The sequence below is a fragment of the Eulemur rufifrons genome, chromosome 2 (assembly GCF_041146395.1).
Source record: "Eulemur rufifrons isolate Redbay chromosome 2, OSU_ERuf_1, whole genome shotgun sequence".
Lineage (NCBI taxonomy): Eukaryota > Metazoa > Chordata > Mammalia > Primates > Lemuridae > Eulemur > Eulemur rufifrons.
In genome coordinates, this window is record NC_090984.1 from 118,891,004 (window position 1) to 118,916,387 (window position 25,384).

Sequence of the window (25,384 nt, forward strand, 5' to 3'; positions counted from 1 at the left end):
TGTGATTCTCTTTAAAAAGAATTCTTGCTCTGTCTACTTGAAAGACCTAGAAATAATAACCTAGAAGCAAAAAACCTTAGGGTCCAGATTTTGGTCTCCAAATACCATATTGGACTAAAATGAAACAGGGTCCCTTGTAGAAGTGGCTGATTTTAGGTTTAGGGCAGGAAAATTTACAGGAGGAAACTGAAACATCTTGTACCAGAAAGCAAGGAAAATCTCCAAGACAGTTGGGGTCATATCAGAAGGACACAGTGGCCAACTTGAAGGGGCTTTCATTGTGTAGTGCGAAAGAAAAAAGAAAAGAGCAGTCTCTGACATTCAGCAGCTGGCCCAGCACTCAACAGCTAGGCCGTGCTATTCTCCCACTGAACATGAACAATCTCACAGAAAACCTCAGACAGAATTTCTCAGATCATGCTAAAATGAGCAAAGTACAGACAAAAACCAAGGTCACCTACAAAATAGCCAGAATGGGTGACTGCTGCTTCTTTACCTGTTGCAGCTTTATCTTCCTTGTAGTCAGTCTCCCCTCACTTAGGTAAGATTTATCGAAATACCCAATCACAGAATTGGCCCACTTCCTGACAGCATCCAGTGTAGAGAAACCCCTCCCTTTCTAGACTCGCCCTCAAATTACCATACCAAGCCCAAATCCTGTAATAAATTTTAACATCCTGTTATTGAGAAGCCCCAGGTTCCCTATGGTGTGAGTTCTCCCTCACTGCGATGAGTAAGAAACCTACGTTGTTTAACTACAGGTATATTTCTGGTGGTCTTGGCTGAAGGGCATTGATACTAGAGGTAGGATGATTTGAGCAACAGCATCAATAACAAAAAATACAGGGAAATGGATTAAGTGAAAATATAGGGCCACAATCAGCAAAAATAAAAATGGGAAATTTTACAGGACAAATGACAAGAGGAAGGAAAGATGTCAGAGAGTTAACACTCATAAATTAAAGAGACTCAAAGACACATCAGCCAGATGCAGTGACTAGTCTTTAGGTCCTGAGTACAAAACACAAGTATAAGAAGACATCTTTGGAGACAATTATAGAGATCTGAACACTTCTTATTAGAATTAAATGATATTAAGGAATCAGTGTTAATTTTATTAGATGTGGCAATGATAAATGGTGGCTATATTAAAAAAATATCTGTTAGAAGTATTTGCATACGAAATGATACAATGTCTAGGGTTTGTTTAAAATCTTGGGACGGGATAGTACATTGGGATATATAGAGGAAGCAAATTGGCCATGTGCTGATAGTTGTTGAAACTGGGTGATGTGTACCTGGGCTCTCATTATATTACTTCTCTACTTTGTATGTGAAAATTCCTCTGATAAATTTTTTTTCTTTAAAGCCATTTATATTTCGGTCAGTGTGCCTGTTCATATCATTTTCCCATTTTTCTTTTGGGCTTTTGTCTTTTTTTTTTTTTTTTATAATTTAAAGGGTTCTTTAACTACTGAGAAGATTAGCCTTTGTCATATGTTTTGCAGATATGTTTTGTCTTTTGAGTTCCTATATGGTCCTTTTTTTTTTTTTTTTTTTAACCTGTGGAGAATTTTTATTTTTATTTTGTGAAATTTTCTTTATGGCTTGAGTTTTTGTGTTGTTTAGAAAAATGTTGTCTCTCAGATTCTGAAAAGTTCTATGTTTTCATGAATTTTTAAATGATTACAGTATACTTCTGATACAGTTTGACTGTTTGGTCATTCTAGTTTCTTCTTAGAGTATTTGGAAATTTTCTCCCCTAGAGCTCTGCCCCAAGATTTACATAAGGAAAAATGTTTAGTAGCTGTTTTGTGTAGTGTATTGATAGATTTAATAGTGAACAACCAGAGTTTGCTAGTTAATTTTGCCCCCGCCCACATAGGCGAATTAATGAGAAATCTATCATTTACTAAATTTATAAAATATGCTAAATGTTATATAAAAATATTAGCGATATAGTTCAACATTTCTAATTTTATAAAAGTTTCAGTGTTTACATAAAGAAGCATTCCTTTTAGCTCTTTTTGTAGGACTCAGGGTCAAGGAGCCAGGTGTCAACTTTCCTTTGAAGTTGACATCTTTACTGTTGCTCATCTCTTAGCTCTGACTTTCTTACATAGGCAGAACAGTAAGTTTCTAATTTCTAATCTCTGTAGGAGTAGATGAATGTTACTGTAGTGTCGTCTTCACCGTCTCCCAACAGGGAGACCTGTTGGGACCCAGGAATGGTTCTTCTATTAACTATATCCTGGAATTCTTCTTTTGTGGGGGGAAGTGGTAGCAATGAAGTGTCTAGGGCTTGTGTTTAGAAATGTACCATGCTCTGTGTTCCTAGTTAAAAACTAGTTCTGCAGTTAGTGCTCCTCTTTAAGAACTTTTAGAAGTCATTTAAGGAAATACAAGTTGAGGAAGTACATTTTATACTGGATTTTAAACATTTTATTCACTATACCAAAAAATTTTGTAATCTGATGTTAATCACTTTTCTAATACAAGTAAAAATATTTTTGAATAGGAAGAAATTTTATTCCTCTGAAGATACCCACTTCCTCTTTCAGAGTTAGAATCACAAGTCTTCACCTAGTTCTTTCCAGCTTAGGTGTGAAAACATGACTAGTGTGACAATTGCTGCTAAAGATTGTATCACAGTTTGAGTTTAGCTTAATGTTTTTCAGGAATAAATCTATGAATTTATGGGATCATTATTTCTGGAGGTTCACTTCTATATTCTCATGGTTTGTTGTGTTATATTTTGATACTTATTTTGTTAATGTTACTGAAAGTATCATGTAGCCGTGAATGTTTTTCATACTTTTATTGATATGCATGGTTCTCTGAGTGAAACCAGGGGACTGACTGGGTGTTCCTAACAGAAACCCAGAGGCAGATCAGTTAGCCCTCCTATGCCTCAGGTTTTTAATGTTACTGGTTTTGGTAACAAGTGTATTTTTATTTCTAGTGAATATCTTTACATTTCTGTCTCTGGGATCAAAATAAAGAAAATATATGAAGACCCTCTGTTATTGGGAAGTAGCTGTATAAACGCAAGTATTTTATTTTTCAGATGATTTCTTAGCGCTAATCAAATACATTAATCAACTTCTGATTAGCTGGCTCATTTGTAAGAGGATTGTCTTTAGATGTATTGCTTTCAAATTGTTCCTGATGTAATTTAGCAAAAGAGGTGATGAAGTTCTTTGTTGACCAATTATCTCTTGTTTGATTTTATTCTTTGACTTACTGTAGTTTGGCAGGAAGCCATTTACACCAAAACATGTAATTACTTCTTAATCCCAAATAAGTTTGAAATACAAATGAGTCTTTGGCCTAGGGATATGATGGGATGGCAAAAAGCAGTGTTTTTGACTCCTCCTGAATCATTCCCCAATTTATATTTTTTATCTAACTTCTAAAATGAACTGGAGGGGGCTTTTATTAAAATCTTCAAATACAATAGACTTGTATATAACAGAGCAATGAAAATGAGTGACTTAATGAAGAAAGGAAGATGTACCAGAGTATCGAGGCCAGTGGTTCAGTCTGTGCATCACGGTCTCCTGTGCAGCATGAAAATATACAGATGCTAAGGCTGTTGTGGAGTAGCGCCTTTATTCTTCCAGAGTTGTACAGTAACTGTGATGTATAGCCAAGATGGACAGTTACTGCCTTAGATGATGAGTAGTTTCATAAATGACTTCGTAATTTGCTCTGAACTTCCTGGCATTCCTTCCAAAAGAGGAAACAGGAGTTTCATAGCTTTTGCTACCTTAAAAACTTGCATCATTGGAAGAGGCACTTTTTTCCTATCGTGAACCTGACAGGGTTTGTTTTGTAGATGTCTACAACTGTTCACTGTCTTTAATAAATAGTTTTATCAAAGGATTCAGAAGCATTCTTTACCTGGGAGGCTTTTTATTGATCCTTGTTTGAAGCTGATGGTATAATATTAAATCATAACTATGTGATGATGTTTCTACATGAAGCTAAGTGAAGCTTTTTGAGACCAAAGTTTGCATTTTATTCATCTTTGTATTTCCAGCCTCTAGTAGTATCTGGTGCATATTTTGGAGGTATTTTTATAAATGCCTTTGGAATAAAGGAGTTCAAGTGTTTAATTTCCTGGTGAACTAAATTGCTATAAAGAGAGAGCTTAGAAAATCTAGAGTAAGAGATGATTAGCATGCTTCCTAGACCATCTGTCACTAATATCAATTGTTTCTACTTGGCACTGCAGACTTGTTTTTTTTGAGGGGGAGGGCAGCTTGTGTAAAGTTAAAAAAAACCAAAACTCTTAGGTTATTCTGTATCCCTCTGTGTAGTGGCTAAAAGTCAGTACAATTTTTTAAAAAATCGACATTCTTATTATTCAATAAAGATGAATGCAATCATTGCTTATTCCAGCAGCAGTACCATTGTAATAACTGACAGCTGTTTCTGCCTTGCCCCCTTACAGTCTCTTATTGATGCATCAACCAGGGCAATCCATTCAAAATGCAAGTCAGAGCATGTCACTTCTTTGCTCAAGACCTTCTAGGGATTTCCTTCTGGTGACCTGTGCGGTTTACATGTTCTCCATCTCTGTGCCCTTTTACAGCTGACCTCAGCTGGTGCTCTCTCTCTCCTGGCTGATTGTTCAGCTGCACCAACTCCCTGCTGTTTCTAGAACAGGCTGGCCATATTCTTTCCTTACCACCTTTGTACTTGCTCCTCCCTCAGTGTGGGATGCTCTACTTCCAGAGTAGCTTCTCTCACTTTATTTTCAGGTCTTTGCTTAAATGTCACTTTCTTGTGAAGCTTTACCAAACCATCTTTTAAAATTTGTACTTCCTTTACCAACTCCCATTTTTTCCCCTTAGCCCTTATTACAATTGGACATATGACATGTTTTAATGTTTTACATTATTTGTCTCTCCTGAATAAAATGTAAGCTCCATGAGGGTAGGGCTTTTTGTCTACTTTGTTTGCTGCTTTATCCCTGTCTTCTAGAACAGTTCCTGCACAAAGTATGTTGTCAATGAGTATTTGTTGAGTAATGAATTAATGAAGTGCAGGGTATATGTTGTAGTAATGTAGAATTCCATGGGACTTGATATTATTTTTATTTTAGATTTAAAAAAAGATATAACATGATAAAAATTTTCATGTTTTTTAAAAAAAATTACAGACCATTCACTCTAGTAGCATTACCAAATTACTAATATTTAAGTTAAAGGGAGAATAATAGGGCTTAGTCCGATCCTACTTTTTAGGAGTGGAATTTGATCCATTACAAACCCATTGATTCCTACCTCGAGGTGACCTTTGTGACAAAGGCACTATAGAAGCACTTAAAATTTTGGATTTATTTTAAGCTTACATAGTTTAGTCTCTTGATGGAATGTATTTTGAGAATAGATTAATACATGTTAGTGAAAAACATCAAAAATGTAAAAACTTTGGTGAGAATTTAGTCAGTGGGAGAGTTTTTTTTGACTCATGTGTTCAGAGTATGACTTTTAATTTGATTGAAGTATTGTGAATTAAAATGCAAGTATATAGCATGTTCCAAAGCCTTACAGAGGTATGTTTACCCTGTTGCCAAAGTCAGAGTCCCGACAGTGGCCTTCAAGGCTTTACTTGATCTGTTCCTCTGACTTCATCTCCTACTTTCTCCCTTGCTAACTCCACACCAGTCACACTGGTGCCAAGCATGCTCCCACCTTAAGATCTTGGCACAACTCTTCCTTCTGCCTGCCCCAGATACTCACATGGCCAACTCCCTCACCTCCTTCAAGGCTTTGCTTAGATGAGCAAAGTCCTCGTGAAAGAGGCTGACCACGACCACTCTGTTTACTACTACAAGCTACCTCTGCCACTTTCTACTCCCTATCTTCTATTTCCTGTCACCTCCTGTTATACTGAAGTATAACAGCTACGTTTTCTAAATGTTAGATAAATAACTTATTTGTTCTTATTGTCTGTGTCTTCCTGCTAGAATATAAGTGTCCAAAGAGCAGGATCTTTGTTTTGTTCCTTGAGGTATAACAAGTGTCTAGAACAGTGCCTGGTACTTGGTAGGTTATCAGTGAGTATTTGTAGAGTAAGTGAATGAATGAACAAACCATATGATTACTCTTATTCAAAAATTTACATAATTCACAGTTAACATTTATTTATTGCTATGATAACTAGATTTATGTAATTAGCATCTATAAGAACAACCTTTGAAAAAAGTACCACTTGTAATGTTTTTTTCTAGTTGTGTGTATGGGAGCAGTGACCCCATAGGCACCAAGAACGTATTGGTATTATCTTGGATCAACTTTATTTCTGTGTCTGTTTTACCTATTGCATCTGGAGACTGTTTTCTTTTTTAAAAAATTGTGAATGAACAACATATAAAAATCACCATCTTAACTATTTTTAAGTGTACAGTTCCGTAGTATTAAGGGTAGTCATACTGTTGTGAAGCAGATCTCCAGAACTTTTTCATCTTGCAAATTTGAAACTCTGTGCTATTAAATAACAACTTGCTTTTCTCCCTCCCTTCAGTCTGTGGCAACCACCATTCTATTATACTTTCTGTTTTTGAGAATTTGACTGCTTCAGTTACCTCCTATAAATGGAATCCATGTAGTTTTTGTCTTTTTGTGACTGGCTTATTTCACTTAACATACTGTCCTCAAGATTATCTGTGGTATAGCATGTGTCAGGATTTCTTTTTTTAAGGCTAAAGAATATTCCATTTTATGTATATACCACATTTTGTTTATCCATTCGTCAGTTAATGGACACTTGGGTTTCTTCGACCTCTTGCTGTTTGTGGATAGTGCTGCTAAGCACATGGCTGTACATACACCTCTTTAAGACTATAAACTCTTTCCTTTATTTGTTAGCTTAAAGGAACAAACATTATCAATCATTTATATTTTCAAGTGTGTGCTTCTGTCCTAAATTTCCAAAGATCTTAATTTTACTTAATAGCATATTCTTATTTTACATAATTTATTCTCATATAATAAAATTTGTATTTTGGTATAAGCTGTGGAAGTGTAGGTGGTCTGCTTTTTTAACACACAGCCCTGGAAAACTGTATATCATAAAGTGGAATGAGCTCCTTGAAAGGACAAGCTCATTTCATCTTGAAAGAAGAACTTGTTTTCTCCCCCAAATTATCTAGAACTGTGTGTTGCCTAAATGGTATAGTGAATTCCAGGACAGTATTGTATTGTGAAAGCAAAAGGAAGAGATTGTTTCAAGAAAGAAGGAATGAACAACAGTGTTGTGCCGCTGAACAGGCCAATGAGTGATTCCGAATGTCAGCTGGATTCTGTGGTGTGGAGCTCCCCGGTAACCTTAGCAGGAGTTGTTAGTTGTCATGAAGGTGGAGCCCAGATGGGGTGAGTTGAGGGAGTGAGGAGAAAGGAAATGTCAGTAAGTACATATGATTATGGAGAGGTTTGGCATGGAAAGGGAAAAGAAAGGATAGTAGAGCAGGGAGATTAAAAAATTTATTTTTTAAATGGCGGAGCCATGAGCATATTAAAAAACTGATGGAAGGGATCCTGTTGAGGGAGACATTGAATATATGAGAAGGATTCATAGTATAAGTCCTGAGAAGGTTGGAGGGGATGGGATAGGAGAGGATGGCTTCTTTACATTGTGACAGGAGAGAAGGAAGCTAGGATTGGCTTGAAGTGGGCACAGGTGGTTTTGCAGGGTTGGCTTTTGGAAAGACAAAAGAATTCCCATCTGAAGCTTCTATTTCTCTCTAGAGTAGATCATCTGAGAATTATGAGTTAGGAAGGGGAATCATAGTTTTGAGGAAGAATAAACAGGGTTTGACATAGTCATTGTAGAGAGCAGTTGCTAGGCTTTTAAAAGGAGTGGCAATATCCATTGCAATGGGATGATGTGTATTTAGCATAGACATCAGGCACTTGGGCAAAAAACTAACTTAAGCTTTTTACTGTTTAAGTTCATAAATTTATTGAATTCCTACCAAGTACGATGTATTGTGACTAAGGCAGTTCTCATATTCAGGGATCTTATAAACTTACAAGGAATATTTATTTATCCCATGCAATAAGAGGTACAAATAGTACTGAAACTTCAGAGGTCATATCTGACTGAGGAAGAGGTAGATCTTTGGATATGGGAAAAATTTCCATAAATGTATACAGAGTGGGGTTTGTGTGAGAAAAGGCTTCACACTGCAAAGACAGGAGATAAGAATGTGTTGGTACCATGTTAATGGAATGGTGAATAGTCCAGCTTGTCCAAAATTATCCTTGAATCATCATGTCTCTATATGGTATAAAACACATCAGAGAAGTTTATGACTTTAAAGAAAATTTCATAAAAATATGTGACCCTCTAAAGGAGCTTACATGCATAACTATTTTAGGGAAAATTTATGAGTAGTCATCCAGTGTATAATGAGCTTTATTCAGCATTACAATTTTCCAGTTTGGATATGATGAATTCATAGAGCTCATTAAGTGTAAGTGTCATTGTTGTGATTCATTCAAGCTTTTTTTCTCTCCTCAGCAAAAGATTAAAAAAAAAAATTTCAAATTTGAATCCAGGACTTGAGAAATGCCAGTTGTCTAAATACAGTACCATATTGTGATAAATATAGCTATTGAAAATTTTAAAATCTCTTCACAAAACTTTATTTTAATATTCATTGCAGAACTTTTTTTGGAATGTTATCTGAAAAACAGAGGACCATTTTATCATCAGAGCTGACTATTAATTAGGGTATTGTTTCAGATATAAAAGTTGATCTGCCACTGAAATTCTATTTGAATATGTATAGTTCCAAGCTTGCTTTGTGTATTTAATAACTTTAGTACCATAATTACTCTGTTTACAATTAAATTTTGGTGAATATGCTAATATGGAATATACCAGTGAGTGATTTCAGCAAAGGGCAGTATTGATTTGCATCTTGATGTGCTTTTCACTTGCATCTGCATTTCATTTAATATCAAGGGAAAAGAAATGGTCAGATTATGTAATGGATTATGTGATGATAAACTTTTTTTTTCTGCGAAAACTCTCTGTTGCATTGGCTACTATAACAGTAGATTTGCATTGAGCCAAGTAGGCTGAAATTACATGGATAGATGTGATTTGGTTAAAGTTTGTGTCTTCCAGTGTATTGTTCTTTAATAGAAACCTTAATGCAGGTATTGGTTTCATTATTAGAAAAAACTCAGTAGTGTACTAAAGTGATTTTTTTAATTCAAATTAGTGTTTTTAAATTCTTCAGAAAACTCACTAACTTAGGAAAATACTTGTGGTTATATTATTTTTTGAGCCAGGACTACTAGTTTTAAATAATTCCCCTTTCTTGTTTTCAGAAATTGCCTGAAAACCAACAAGGAGATTGAGAAACACAGGTTTCATATTCTCCGAAACTAGGAGACTTCTGTAGCCCTGAACCAGAAAATAAGGGGCTGCCAAGTACAGTGAAGGTCAAATAGGGGGTCTGGGAGGATGCTGAACGGGACCACTGTCAGGTCTGAGGTACAGGTGAGACGTCAGACAGAGCTGGCAGAATTGTGTCCTCCAAAGTAAGTGGCACACACTGAGAGGTACATTAAGGAGCCTGTGTTTGGAAGGACAAGAATGGATGTTGGTGGAAAGGGGCACCAGGGAACTTTATGGTGTGATGAAAATGTTCTAATCTTGGTTCTCGCAAAGGTGTGTATATATACGTAAACATTTATCAATCTCCACTTGTGCAAGTTATCAATTTATTGCCTCTCAGCCCCAAATTCACCATTCTTTGTTCAAATATTTGTGATACTTGAGCTAGATCCTGTAAACATTTTTTCCTTTCCATAATAATGTTAGATTTTGTCACTAGAAGGTGAAGAAGGTGTACTGCAAGACTTAGCAGAGGAAAGGGCTTGTCTTGTTGCAGTGTGCTTGTTTTTCTTGTTTGTTTTTCTTTCTTTCTGATGTGTGGCTGTCAGCCATGCTTACTCTCCTGTAAGTTTTGTTAGCACCCCAGTAGGCAACTTCTTTCTCCCCGTAGTGCTCCAGTGGGCAGATGCCTGTGGAGCAGCTCCAGCCCCACTGGCACTTCAGAGAGCTACTCTGCCACCCAGTGGGTTGTCACCACGGCCTGTCCAGTAAGCGTTCCTTCCTTGGATGCTTTCCCATAGCCTCAGAGATAGTAACTACTCCCTGTATTTGCTTGTCCCATATTCCTTAGAGTTGTCTTTTACTCCTTTTAATAGTTGACCATCTTTTACTTAATTAATAATTTTTTATATTACATTTTCCTGTATTAATTACTTGTATGTTTTTTTTGTCTCCTGAATGGACCCTCACTGTTACACTTGTAATTTGTATAATTTACTGTGTTAATTTTACATAAACAGGATGAAATAAATCATAAGTGTACCACTTGATTAATTTTTGCAAAGTGAATATACAGTTTAAACACCAAAATTGGGATACAGAATGTTCCAGATCCTTAGGTACCTTCCAACTGCAGCCTCCTCCTTCCAACTCATAGTCATTTCCTTCCTCAAATAGTGTACGCTGTTTGACTTCTATTACCATTGATTAGTTTTGTTTATTGTTGAAATTCATATAAACAAAATACAGTATGTGCTCTTCTGTGTGGTACATCTTTTTCTCAATACAGTGTTTGTAGATTCATTTGTTTTATTATATTCATTTCCCGGCTGATGGACATGTGCGTTTCCAGTTTGTGGCTATTGAATAAAGCTGCTATCATCATTCTTTTTCTTGTGCATGTCCTTGGGTGAACAAGTTTTCATTTTTCTTAGAGGTCTCTATCTATCTATCTGTCTATGCTGAATTGCTGGGTTAGTTAGCAGGTACTGCTAGACAGACTTTCAAAATGTTTGGGACAGTATACAGTGTATGAGAATTCTAATTGTTTTACCTTCTTACCAACACCTGGGATTGTCAGACTTGCACAGTTAAGGTCTTCAGAACCTTTAAGGAATAGATCATTCAAATGCTGTTTAAACTCTTAGATTGTGGTAAAAGTAGAAAAGCTTCCAAAATCTTTTTATGAAATGAGCATAATATTGATATTCAAACAGATAAATATCCCAGAAAAAAAAAACTACAGACTATTCTCATGAATATCAGTTTTGTTCCTAAATAAAATATTAATAAATAGAATTCAGCAGCACACTAAAAAAATCATAACAACCACCAAGTATAATTTTTTTTTTCTGGGAATAGTTATTTTAAGTATGTGGGATACTGGCTGTATTTAAGTCTTTTATGTTTCTCAACATTTTAAAAGATTATTTATTTAGTAAATATTTATTTATCGTTGGCCCCCCCTTGCACCCAATAGAATTATCCCCTGAGCACTGATATGGCCATCAGTTTCCCAAGGCCACCTAAGATTGTAGCCCCCACATATTTTTCCATTAGGAGCTGCAGGAGGGAGTTTTAGGTATATTTTAAAGAAATATTTGTGTGATAGTGGACTCTTTCTATCAGAACAACAGAGTATATTTCAATGACTTCTTAACACTCCTGTGGAGCAGACGTAGGTGTGAGGGAGGTTTTAACCCAAGCACAAAGTTAGTTTCAAATGCTAGTTAATTGAACCTATTTTTCTATTTTTTCTCCTCCTCTTTCTTCTCCTTCCTTCCTCCCACCTCCTCTCTACCACCTCCCCCCCTCCCTCCTTCTTCCTTCCTCCTTCTTTCTCCTTCTCCTTTCTTCTTCAGAAATTGGTAATCTAGGATCTACATGTGAAAACACCTTTATATGAATATTTTTTGTACTTGGTTTACTTGGGTTGATGTGACGTGTTATATTTAAGTTCTTTGAACACCAGATGCCTTTAATGAATATGAATGACTGAAAAAGAAAAAAAAAACGAACAAAACTAGATAACCATTTGGAAAAAGCTAGATTCCTACCTTGTATCTTATGCCAAAATAAGTGTAGGCAGGTGAGAATTTTCCAGTAAGAAATGAACCATGAAATAACTAAAGAAAACATAGGATATTAAAAAAAAATTGGGGGGAGGTCTTTTTAAGGGTGAGATGAAATTCAAAAGCTAAAAATAGTGTACAAAGACAAATTGAGGAGGCTCTTTGTAATACAATGAGCTAATTGCTTTAATACACAATATGTAAGAAGTGTCTATAAACGAAAAGCAAGACTAGTAATCCAGAAGAAAAATGGGCAAAAGTTACCAGTAGCTGACAGGAAATGAAGTGCAGATTTTGCTTAGGTGTCTCTTGTTTTTCTTTCTTTTTTTTTTATCAGCAGGGGGATTGGGCAAGCTCATTGCGTATGAGAACATTTCTAGTTTTGATTCCTTGGTGATTATTAATTAGAGGAGCAGTAATTTTTGAATGTCTAAAATTATAAAATATTGCACAATTTAGAAAACTTAAACAAATACAGACTTAATGAGTCGTTGTTATAAGGTACTCGTATAAGTACCACCTAAGTTAAGAAGTAAAACTTTGCCTGCCAGCTGCTTCAACTGAATCATAACTTTCATGTTCCACCCCAAAGTAACCTCTTTGATGGTGATCACTTCCTTGTTTTTCTTTAAAGTTTTACCACTCAAGTGTGCATTCTTAAATGCTGTGGTTTAGATTTGCCTGATTTTGTTTTGTTTTAGATATATTGTTTTAAGTCTTTTTTAAATCTATTTTTTTTCCTCCCGTGCCTCCTTTCCCCCCCTTAATTTGCTGAAAAAATGGGATTATATGTCCTATAGGGTTTCCTATAGTCAGGATTTTGCTGTCTGCATTCTTGTGTTATAGTTTATCATGTTCTTCTGTTCTCTTCATATCTTGGGAATTGGTAGGCTTGATCAGATTTGAGTTCGATTTATTATTTACTTTTTGGCAAGACTACTTCATGGGTAGTGGCATGTTCTTTTTTTGTTGTTGTTGTTGTTCATAGCAGCATTTCAGAAAGAACTGAAATGTCTGTCAGCGGGTGAATGGTGAAGCAGACTGTGGCATATCCATGCCATGGGATACTACTCAGGGATAAAAGAGAATGAACTATTGGTACACATGGCAACTTGGATGGATCTCAAGGGGATCATGCTGAGTATAAAAACCCAATCTCAAAACATTACATACTGTTTGATTCTGTTTATGTAACATTCTTGGTATAACAAAATTATAGAGATAAAGAACAGATTAGGAGTTGCCAGGAGTTAGGGACAAGGAAAGGGTGAGTGTGGTTAAAGGGGTAACACCAGAGTCTTGTGGTGGTGGAACAGTTCTACATCTTGATTGTACTGGCGGTTATACAGTCCACACGTGATAAAATTGCATAGGACTATACATATGCACAAATGAGTGTGTGTACAGCTGGTGAAATTTGAACTTGTTTTATGGATTGTACCAATGTCAATTCCCTGATTTTATTTTTAATATAAAAAAATTAAGGAGGTACAAGTGTTTTTGTTACAAGGCTATCTTGTATAATGCTTAAATCAGGGCTTTTGGTGTGCCTGTCACCAGAACAGTTAGTGTTCATTGTACCCAATAGTTAAGTTTTCATCCCACACCTATCCTCCTGCTTTGTGCCTGTGTGTACCCATCTATTAGCTCCCACTTATTAGGGAGAACATATGGTGTTTGGTTTTCCATTCCTGAGATACTTCACTTAGAATGATGGTCTCCAGTTCCCTCCACATTGCTACAAATGACATTATTTCATTCCTTTTTATGGCTGAGTAATACTCCATGGGGGTGTGTGTATGTGTGTGTGTATTTGTTTGTACATTTAAGTCCTTAATCTATCTTGAATTAATTTTTGTATATGGTGAGAGATAGGGATCCTGTTTCATTCTTCTACCATGTGGCTATCCAATTTTCCCAGCACTGTTTATTGAATAGGGCTTCCTTTCCCCAGGGTATATATGTCTGCTTTGTCAAAGATCAGTTGGTTGTAGTAGATGGTTTTATTTCTGGGTTCTGTATTGTGTTCCATTGGTCTGTGTGTCTGCTTTTATACCAGTATCATGCTGTTTTGGTGACTATAGTTTTGTAGTATAATTTGAAGTCAGATAATGTGATGCCTTCAGATTTGTTCCTTTTACTTAAGACTGCTTTGGCTATTTGGGCTCTTTATTGGTTCCAAGTGAAGCTTAGGATTATTTTTTCTAGATCTGTGAAATATGACGCTGGTTTTTTGATGGGGATTGCATTGAATCTGTAAATCACTTTGGGCAGTATGGACATTTTACGATGTTGATTCTACCAGTTCATGAGCAGGGGATGTTTTTCCATTTGTTAATACAAAGGGTGTGTCTCTGTGTATGTATGTGTATGCTTTTTGTAAAAGATAAAATACCTTCTCAATTAAAAATATTTCCAAGTACAGCATTTTCAACTTTACCTGTTCTATCTTGCATCTCTATCTACTTTCTTTATATTTGAATCCTGAGTTTTTAGGATGTAAGGGAATGACAGAATAAGAATATCACAATTTTTCATTTGCATTATTCAACATTTATGCACACAGTAGGCTTATCACAATATGATTACTGGAAAGTTGTTTTTTGCATATGTTATCCTGTTTTTTATAGTTATACTATATCTGCATTGCTAGAGCATATGCTCATCGTATACTCTATCCTCTCCTTTGTAACTGTTGTTGAGTCTCAGTTCTACGAATATTTTGGATATCTTAGGCTTGTTCTTTAGTAGATTCTTACTTCCCCTTTTTTTCGGCATAAAGTGTTGCTGTCAAAGTGATGACAATTTGATTTTATTTCCCTTATAAAATATCTGCGTTTTGGCTAGGATTCTCAACGAGAATTTTCTTTTACTATTAAGTTCAGTAATTTTATTAGCCTGTGTCTTAGTGATGGTCATTTTAAGTTCATGAAAGTTTTCTTGAATTTAAGCATTTTTAGTATTCTGTTCCCTTGCTCTGATTTTCTTTGTTTATATATATATATATATATATATATATATATCATCTTTTTTCTGTGTTCTAAATTTATGATTTTCTTTTAAAAATTTTTTTGTCCTTTTTGATTTTTTGTTTTTTTCACTTTCTATTTCTCTTGTTATTTTTATAAATTTTATTCAGTCTATATTTGTTCTCATTTAGTCTTCATTTCTGAAAAGATTTTCTCTTTCCTTTTAAATTTTTTATCACCTGATTTCTGAATTTTTCTGAGTCATGTTAGTCTTTGTATATAAAATGTTTTTTAGCTTGTTTTGAAAGCTGTCAGCCTTTTGGGAGGTATGTTTTTCTTATGGGCATTTCTTTGTTTTTTTAAAAAATCAACTTTGTGAGGTACTAGGTCTCCATCCTTTTCTCTTGCTGAATTTCATATGCAATTAGTTTTAAATGATATGGTTCAGGGAGACTTTATGTCATTCTCTAGAACCTCTTCTTTATTTGTTTTTGTGTAGTGTTCCAAAATATGGAGGCTAACTCACAGATCCACTTTCATTTGAACTTTCTTGGTCCTTTATTTGTATTATCCTTGTGATGCTCACTTTAGAGTCCTTACCGAGCAGTTTCTCCTCAGCCTGAGGCTTTGAGCTGGGAGGGACCTTGGTTGATTAGTTTTGAGAGTTGTGTAGTCCAGCGTGCTCCAGCCTCTTCAGACTTTATCCCCGACCCCTTGCACCCATTTTTGTTTCAACTTCTATTCTCACAGTGTCTTTGTGCTTTCTAAGAAGTAGCCCCTGGTAATTTTGGGATTCTTAGGTTCATCAAAGGCACTATACTTCTGCTCCCTTCTTTACAGTTCCTGATACCACATAGATCTTGTTGCTGTCTGGTTTGTCTTCACCTACTCAAATTTTGGGATTTGTCGAGATAAGAGATACTATCCCCAGTTTTGTTGTAGATGTTATTCATGAGTTTTGAGTTTGGTCTTTATTTGTCCTGTCTGGGTCTTTAGGGGAATTCAGGGAGATTAACCAACTGTGCTGCTGCTCTCACCGTGTTCAGTGTTAACCTTCAGGAGCAGTGATTTATGAGTGATCAGTAGATGACGGCAATGGGGCCATTCTGTGGGACTATTTCTAGACAAGAAAGTCAGTCCAAGCCTTAAGTAATAATTATACTTAGTTTCAATTAGTTAGCCATGGGATTAAAACTAAAAATGAAAACAAACAGCTTTATTTGGTGGAAAAACACTTTTTATTGACCACAATTTATATTGAGTTGATGCTGAACCAGAATATTTCATTTAAAATATCGTATTTTTATCACTTCTGGAAAAGAATTCCAGAAAAACACAAAAGATTGCCTAGTCACTATTTTGAGTTATAGAAAGATAAGAAAACATCTTTTTCACTTATTTCAAACTGTTTTGACTATCATAAATAAACAATCAAATAGGAGGTTACTCTGGTGACTTGATGAAGTTGGATAAAATTCAAAAGGCATTCATTTTTAGTATTTGGAAGTACTGTGTGTTTTAGTTTTTTTTGTTTGTTTGTTTGTTTTTTTACTTGGTTCACTGCCATAGGTGTTAAAGTTACTTTTTTTGGTGTTTTGAATCTGGGCTATCTTGGTTGACACTGAAATTCCATTCAGCAAGATTTTACCATGATTAAAAACACATTAATTAAGAGAATTAATTGATAAGAAGAAGTGACGGGCACATTCATTTATTTTGGAGATGTTTTTGTTAAATTAGAGAAGATTTAGATAGCAAAAATGCATTAGTATTCTCTAGGAAAAAAGTCGATTTAAAAATCCCCAATAAATTAATAAAGAACATTTGCATATATGGCTTTTTTTTTATGTGGAGTGATGGTATTTGCTGAAAAGTTCTAATCAAATATAGTATGTATGCATGTAGCATATCTAGGCTTAAAACCAAACAATGAACTTCTTTCATCTGAATAGCCATTTCAGATTTTTCAGACTGTCTTAATAATTCTTATCAACTTCCTTTTTTTTTTTTTTTTTTTTACTATGTCTCTACTGTGTTTTTAGGAAACTGTAGAATCCTAACATATTTGTTTGAAATCTTTTAAAATTAATATTTGTAGAACTGAGAATTTGAAATCACACAACACACACACTGCTCACATGGGCATACATACAAATATACATTGAGTTCCTTCACTCAATGAAGTGAGTTACACCTGAGGACACTTAGAGCCCAGTGTGAAGTGACTTGGTCAAGATTACTCAACTAACTGGTATTATACCTGGTATCCAGGTCTTTTGATTTCAGTCCAGTGCTATTTTTCACAGTGAAACACTGCTTTCCCCGAATGTTTTGTTAAACTTATGTGTTAGTGGGGAAAATTAATCGAGATTCGTCTCCTACAGGATACTTAGTGACAAGGGAAGTGTAGAAATACTGTGTGTCACCAGTTTTGCTTTTTGTTTGAACCCAAATGACTAAACAGCCGCAGTTTCTCCTTGTCGCTCTTGAAGGCTATGCTTCCTTACAGTGACTTCTGTAATTGTGGAGCATGTTGGTGAGGCTTTGGAGTCAGGTAGTCATCAGCGCAAATTGCTTTTGTTCCACCACTTACTAGCTTGCTGGGCCTTAATTTCCTCACCTATAAAATGGGATGATAATGCAGTTTTCACAGAGTTGTGAGGACAGATGGGAACCTAAGTAAAGCATATACTGTCATGTCCTAAGAACACTTGCCCTCTCGAGACCCTTGTGCTTAATTGCCTTGTGTTTTTAAACTCTGTGCTGTGTACTTGTCACATCAGTATTGACCTTTATAAAATCCTCATTGCATTAATATAAAGTGTGCATTCTAATTGCATGTACCTTGTCCTTGTCCCCTCAACTTCATAGAGCAAGTCTTTTTTTTTTTTTTTTTTTTGTTAAATAGCATTTTTAGTCATAGATCTTATGCCACTGGAACTTAAACCTAAATATTTCCTTGAAAATAATTGCATATATTTTATTTATTGTCTCCTCTCTAAAGTTAAATAATCAAATAGGATTTGAGCCATTATAAATCAGAATTAACAGATGTCCTTTAAGTTTTGGAATAAGTAGGAATTTGAACATCTCTGTTGTACAGAAGCTTTCCTTAGGGAAAAATGTTTTGAATACTTCTAAGATTATAATTCTGAGTGTTGCTTTGTTTTGTATTATAGCAAAAATGCCTCGTGTAAAAGCGGCTCAAGCTGGAAGACAGGGCCCTGCAAAGAGACGTCTTGCGGAACAATTTGCAGTTGGGGAGATAATAACTGACATGGCAAAAAAGGAATGGAAAGTGGGATTACCCATTGGCCAAGGTGGCTTTGGCTGTATATATCTTGGTAAGTATGTGACTGCTTCTAATTATAAACCCAAAGATTTATATGCTTTCTTATCAAAATGGTTTTGCAATTATGAGAAATTATAGGGTGTTCCTAATAATTTGCAGTCAACTTAATATTGTATGATTAAGCCAAAGTGCATCTCTGACATAGGAATGGAAAAGACGATTGTTAATTTAATCACAATAAAAAAAGAAGGTAATATATCTGTAATGTTGTTATTAGTGAGCACTATGGTTTTAGATTTTTAAGATAGTTTATATAATCTTAATCTCTTGAGACCCAAAGAAAGCCATGTACATCTGTCCTCTCTTACCTTCATCTAATTGGGATTTATTCCATTTGTGTTTGTCTAATTTGGAGGTTTGCAGATCTTTTATGGATGTATATCTGTTTTCTTTCTGTACAAACCTAATACTCTTCATAGTGGAATTAGGAGAATTACCTAGAAACTGCATATTAGGGCTGATTAAATGTGCTGTTAACTAGCATACTTATTCTGAAATTTTGGGGACCCATTGTGGAACCCTGAAATTATTGATTTAAAAAACATTTTGCCTGATTGCTTCTAAAGCTGTCTAATATTACCAAGAATATTAGTAGTGATACAATTGTAATTCATGTTTGCTTCTGATATTTCTCTCTAACTTTTCCATTCTGTATTCCTCAAATCTCAATTTAATTATTTGATTTCTGCCATAGAGGCTTATGAATTTTTATTTTTAGCAGTGGAACTCTTTTTTTCTTTTAAGTAACATCTTACTTGGCATATTAATAGTGTGGATAGGTTAGTGTTACCTGGAACTTGTTAGAATTGCAAATTCTTGGGCCCTACCATATACCTACAGATCAGAAACTGTAGGAAGAGGGCTGGCAGTGTGTTTGAACAGGTCCTCCAGATGATTTTGGTGCATGCTAAAGTTTGAGAACCACTGACATAGATAAAAGAGCACTCCTCTTACTCAAGAGGGGGTCCCACTTAACCTCTTCCAGGACCAGTGGGCTGCAGTTGGTCAGCAGCAGTTTCTAGGGCTGTCTTCATGAAACATAGCTTAAAATCGAGAGCTTCTCCATATTTTACACATATGCTTTCTATAGGTCGTTGACACACTTCTTTGGGAAATACATATTGATTCTCTGGTTTTGTTTAGAGCCAAGCCCATTCCAGTAAGCTAGGCTGTATCTGACTTAAGGTGAAAATCCTTGTAAATCAAGAAAGCATAGTAGCTATATTAGCCAGGTATATATTTTCGACCTTGTGATTTAGAGGAGATGGTAGATTATATAAGCTGTCTCTGCTGCAGGATGTGTGGGCTTATGACATCCCATATTAATGGGAACTTGTCTCTAAACAAGTAGGTTCTTCATTTTACATTAATTTGCTTTTGTTACCTTTTGCACATTTGGAGCTTGCTTGATATGTGTGCTAGCTGTTTTATTTGTATTTATCATCATAAAGTGCCATATAATACTAAGTGTCTTTAATATCCCATGATTTGACAGATCTCTGTAATAAAACTTTACTTCTGTAAACCTTGGTTGACCAATCTATAAAATGAGGGATTTGCTTGAATATTGCTGCCTCTAGTTTCTCTTTCTGTGTTGTTGCTGATACTTTGTAACCGCTATATTCAAGATCATCAGCAATTTCTGTTAGTGAATTAAAAAGATTGCTTTTGAATTTTGTTTGGATTTTTTTCTGCAGCATTTGATACTGTTTATCTTTCCTTCTCATAAACATTGCTTCCATTGTCTTCCATGATAGCATACCTTCCTCTCTGGTTTTCTTACTACTTTTCTGGCTGTACTTGGTCATCTTTGTAGGTACCTCTGTTCTCCAGCTTTCCTTCCTTGGCTCACTTTTCATTGTATATATTCTGTCTGAGTGATCTCATTGAATATCATGGCTTCTGTTACTGTCCTTTTATTGTTGATTTCCATATCTTTTATCTGTAGCCTCGGACTTGATTTCTTGAGTCTAGGCCCATAGCCAGTGGCCTACAAGGGATCTCTCCTTGGATGTTCCACAGGCATGTCTAAAACTTATGTTATCTTCTTCCACCTCCTGATATGCTCATGATCAGCAGACGATTGTCTGAATGAAGGACACCTGTAAAGCCAGAAACTGGGAAAGCATTCTTGAGAATTCCTTCACTAGTGGCCTTCATACCTTTTCTAGTCCTGTTGCTTTACCTTTGTGACTTCTCAGATCCATTTGTTTCTCTCCATCCTTGCTGCCACTGTCCCAGGTCTGGTCATTATCTGGACTCTCATTGTAGCACTGAATCTTCTGTGTCCCAGTCTTGCCCTCTTGCAACCCATTGTTCATAGTGTGCCGTGAGTGACCTAGCATACTAATCAGTTCTTATGATTATCTTGCTTAAAACTCTTTAATGGCTCCTCAGTGCCCTTAGAATAAAGTGCCAAATTTTTAAGAGTGGCATATGAGACCCTTCATATGTAACTTTTATCTTCATCCCTTTTATTGTCTCAAAATCTATGCTTCAGCCATCCTTCTGCCCTTTGCCTTCTTGATCTTTGTATGTGATGCGTTTAAAAAAAATTTTAATAATATATTTTATGTAACTCAATATGTCTAACAAATAATTTCAGAATGTGTTTAAAATAAAATTATTAATAGAATATTTTACATTATTTTTGTGCTAAGCCTTTGAAAATTTTGGGGAGCTTTATTGAGGTATAACTGATATACTTGGAGCACTGTTATGGCTTCCCAACTGATTCACCTGCTTCTGCACTTGCCCCCATGCTCCATTTTCCACAAAGCAGCCCAAAGGAATCTTTAAAAATCAAGATCTGACTGCCAATCTTCATCTCAAAACCTTCCAGTGGCTCCCCATCTCATTAATAGTAATAACCAAAACCTTTATGTGACCTGTGTTTGTTCCCTGATGCTTTCCTAATCTATCTCATCTTCCACCTCACTGCAGCTACTTTAGCCTCCTTGCTTTCTGGACATGTCAGACACATTCCCACATCAGGGCCTTTGTGCTGGTTGCCTGGAGTGCTCTTCACCCAGGTACTAACATGGCTTGTTCCCTCATTGCCTTCAGACCACTGCTTGAATCACACCCTGTGAGTTCTCTCTTACCGCTGCCTACCTTCCTTTTCTGCTTGAGTTTTGCTCCATAACACTTAGTGCCGTCAAACATTCTTCATGTTTTATTTGTTGCCTGCATCCTGCCTCTGAAATGTAGCTTTGTAAGAGTAAAGATTTACTCTTTTTGCCTGTTTACTGCAGAATTCCTATTTCCTAGAAACTAGTATATAGCAGATACTTGGAAAATATTTGTTTAATGAAGATGGGCAACCTTATATTACTAACTCAGTATTCCAGGACAATGGAGCTTCTTTATTTGCATGAAACAAAATGACAGTCTCATTAAGAACATTCTGGATGGCAGGTAAAAGTTCTAGTGCCAACATCCTGAACTATTAGTCCAGATTCATTTTTACCAAACTAGTGCTTTTTGGAATTTTAACTCCCTCATGTTTTACCCTCCAGATGCTCCTTCTTAAAAGGATTCCATAGTTTGTTAAATTTAAGAAATTGTATCATTTATCTTCTGAGGAATTCACATTATACGTTGGCATATCAAAGGCCAAGAGTACTTTTGAATTCAAGGTTATCTTAACTTTAACTCAGAGTTTCTCGTACTTAATCAATGATCAAATTTAAGAACCCAGAGACTGTAAGACCCATTCCAATTTCAGACATACTAAAATATGGGGAGGGGGAAAGTCTTAAAATTGATGAAATATACTGTAATGGTATCCTAAAACACATATTTGGGAAATGAAATTTATTCTATCAAGGAGTAACATATATAGACCTAAATATTAACATAATATTTATAATAATGCTACTTTTTCTGATATTAAATATTTCACTTTCTTAAACAGCTGATACAAATTCTTCAAAATCAGTTGGCAGCGATGCACCATGTGTTGTAAAAGTGGTAAGAAAATATTTTATCTAAGTTTTTTCTTTTGATTTGTTGTAGTATTTGTTTTGTAAAACATCCTTTTTGATAGCTAGACTAAACCATAAGGTATCATACTTTTAATAATGTTTTATAAATATTTAATGAGACATAAAAATAGCTTTATAGTTTTAAATAACTTGAGTTCAAAAAGTCCCTCTCCTCTTTTGAATTAGAGTGGCGCTGGTATTCAGTGATAAATGAATGAAAGCATAGAGGTATCCAGATGTGGAATAAAAATATTCAGCTCATTTAAAAAATTTCAGCTATTTACAAATACTTTTTATATTTATATCCTACAAGATCATACTAATTTAATATAATTTTATTGTATTTTCTTTTGCATTTACTTCTGGACTTTCACTTGATCGATTTTTTGTTTATTGCCAATTTTCTTCCCTTCTCCTTCTGTCTTAGTAAATTAAATTATTTAAGAGTGGTTGTTAGACCTTCCTTGCTCCACTAATGCTGAAATTAGTTGTATTGCGTAAAGACTGGCAACATCCCATCTGACATAAGCATATTTTGAATAGCCAGGTCAATTTATATATTGGAAAACTAAAAGACATTTTAACTACTATTTTTTAAATAAATTGTGCATCTTTTTGCTTACCAACATTTGCTACTTCCCTTCCTCAAAGTTTTTTGATACATGTGAAGAACATGGTTTTGTTAAATAAAAGAAGTAATAGGATGTGTTATTTGGGCAAATTAACCTATAACTCCTCCCCACTTTTTTTCCTAAAGGATACAGAAATTTAGGAATTAGAATTACCCCAACTTAGTTTTTTGTTTTGATTTGTTTTACTCTCTTTAAAAAAAAAAAAAAAAAATTGACCTCTTGGGAGCCAGCGTTTTTGGACCTGAATTGTTTCCATGACTTTTTAAAACATTGAGGCATATTTTTTATTATATGTAGATGTTTAATTCACATAGATATTAAACAGTTTGAAGACTTTTGACAAGTGCATGCACCTGTGTAACCCTCACATCTGTTAATACATATAACATTTCTATCACCCCCAAAAGGTTCTTTATGTCCTTTTCTAGTCAAGCTCCTACTTCCCCATACCCTTGAAGGCAACCACTTGTCTGAATTTTTTTTGCCAGGGATGAGTTATTACTGGTCTGGAATGTTACATAAATGGTATTATACAGTATATACTATTTTGTCTCTAACTTCTTATGCTCAGCATGATGTTTTAATGATTCATCTATATTGTTGGTGCATCAATCATTTTTTCCATTTTATTTCTCTGTTGATAGACATTTGGGTAGTTCCCGGTTTTTGGCTGTTAGGAATAAAGCTTCTATAAACATTCTTGTACAAGTGTTTTCATGGATTTAGGTTTTTATTTCTCTTGGGTAAATACCTAGAAGTAGAATTGCTGGTTTATATGGAAGGTATATGTTTAAATTTATAAGAAAGTACCAGACAGATTTCCAAAGTGGTTGTGCCATTTTACACATCGGCCAATAACATACGAGAGTTCTGATTGCTCCGTGTCGTCTCCAGCATTTGGTGGTGTTAGTTTTGTGTGTTTGTTTTTTAGCCATTATGTGGGTGTGTAGCTGTGTCTCATTTGTAGTTTCAATTTGCTTTTACTTCATGACTAATGATTTCGAACACTTTTTCATGGTGCTTATTGGTCATTCATATATTTTCCTTTGTGGAGTGTCTCTTTTTTTTATTAAATGAAATAACTAGTTTGTTTGCTTTTTATAATTGAGTAGTAAGAATTTTTCTGGATACAAGTCCTTTTTCAGATGTATGTGTTGTAAATATTTTCTCCCAGTTTGTAGTTTGCCTATTCATTTTTTGAATGCTTTTTCTGCATCTATTGAGATGGATCACAGGATTTTTCTCCTTTATTCTGTTAATGTGGCAATTACATTGATTGATATTTGAGTGTTGAACTAACTTTGTATTCTTAACATACACCCCACTTAGTCATGGTGTATTATACTTTTTACATAATACTGGAATTGATTTGCTAATATTTTGTTAAGGATTTCATGAGGGATACTCGTCTTTAATTTTTCCCCCAGATACTTCTTGGTTCAAAATTTTCTAGTCTCATTATTTTGTTTTGGTACCAGGGCCTGTTGGTGTGCTATGTTTAGTCTCCTGAGTCTCCTCCTTTTTACTCCTAGTGCTTCTAGGAAAAAAAGCTGAGGCTGTCCTGGGGGTCTCTTTGTTTCCTATCTTTTAGGGGTCACACTCCTGTACTGCCTATTATTGAATTTTTGAAAATAGTAATTGCTATTTTTTTATCCACCTTTATGTTTGTTTACGGTGGGAGGCTAATTGAGTCCCAGTGCTTCTCCCTGCGGGGAAGGGGAAGTAAAGTGACGACTTTAAAGTTGTATGTCAGTGCTTTGTTTCTCCTGTCATTTCCCTTTTCTTGATTCCCTTTTATTTTGGATTTTTCTTCCTTCTCATTTGTGGAATAACATTCCTTTTGAAATAGTCAGCTTGCTGCTAAATCAGAAGAACTAAAGTTCTTACTATTAAATTGGATCATTTGCATTTAATTGCAGAATATTATCTGCATTTGTCTTTGATATGACAAATTAAAATATTAAAATCTGTGGGTAAGATTAGTTTCTTCTTAGGATCGTCAAAAGGCTTCTACTGTGGGAAGAAAGCAAGTGTCCTTATGACATCTCATAATCTTGAGGTTCAAATGATATGGTTACTTCTGACCTCTTGTAGTTGGCTAATTTGTATAATCGTTTCCATGTCTCGGAAAGAAAGCCTGCCAGTGCCTTACCTTATAGGTGGAACTGGTGTATAACCATGTCTTTTTTGTTCTGTATAACCCGAGTTTCTTTAAGTTGTGTTTTATCTCGGAATTATGATATTATTCTTTATTGTGAGTAATTGGAAGTATTTCAGTTGTTATTCAATGTAACTTCACTTTTACTACCTTTTTTTTTTACTTATATACAGTTAAGGAAAAAAATGGATAGAAAGATATTTCCTATATGCTTAAGGTAACAAATTACATTTCTAAGACCATTTAATCAAACCTAGTTCAGTACTGTGACTCTCCTGTCTTCTAATTTAGTTCTCTTTCTATTATCCTTTATTACTTCTCTTTGTAATTAGGACAGTGATAAATATTCAGTTGATT

The 25,384-nt window shown here is 35.1% G+C and overlaps 1 protein-coding gene across 3 annotated transcripts in view; it reads left to right on the forward strand.

Annotated features, from left to right (window-relative positions):
• VRK1 (VRK serine/threonine kinase 1) overlaps positions 1-25,384 on the forward strand; it is an 83,471-nt gene that overhangs the window by 18,218 nt on the left and 39,869 nt on the right. For all 3 annotated transcript variants that reach the window (XM_069465282.1, XM_069465283.1, XM_069465284.1), the window contains exons 2-3: positions 18,079-18,243; positions 22,168-22,223. In XM_069465282.1, coding sequence (XP_069321383.1) covers positions 18,084-18,243; positions 22,168-22,223 — 216 coding nt within the window. In that variant the 5' untranslated portion in view covers positions 18,079-18,083. The remainder of the gene's footprint in view (positions 1-18,078; positions 18,244-22,167; positions 22,224-25,384) is intronic.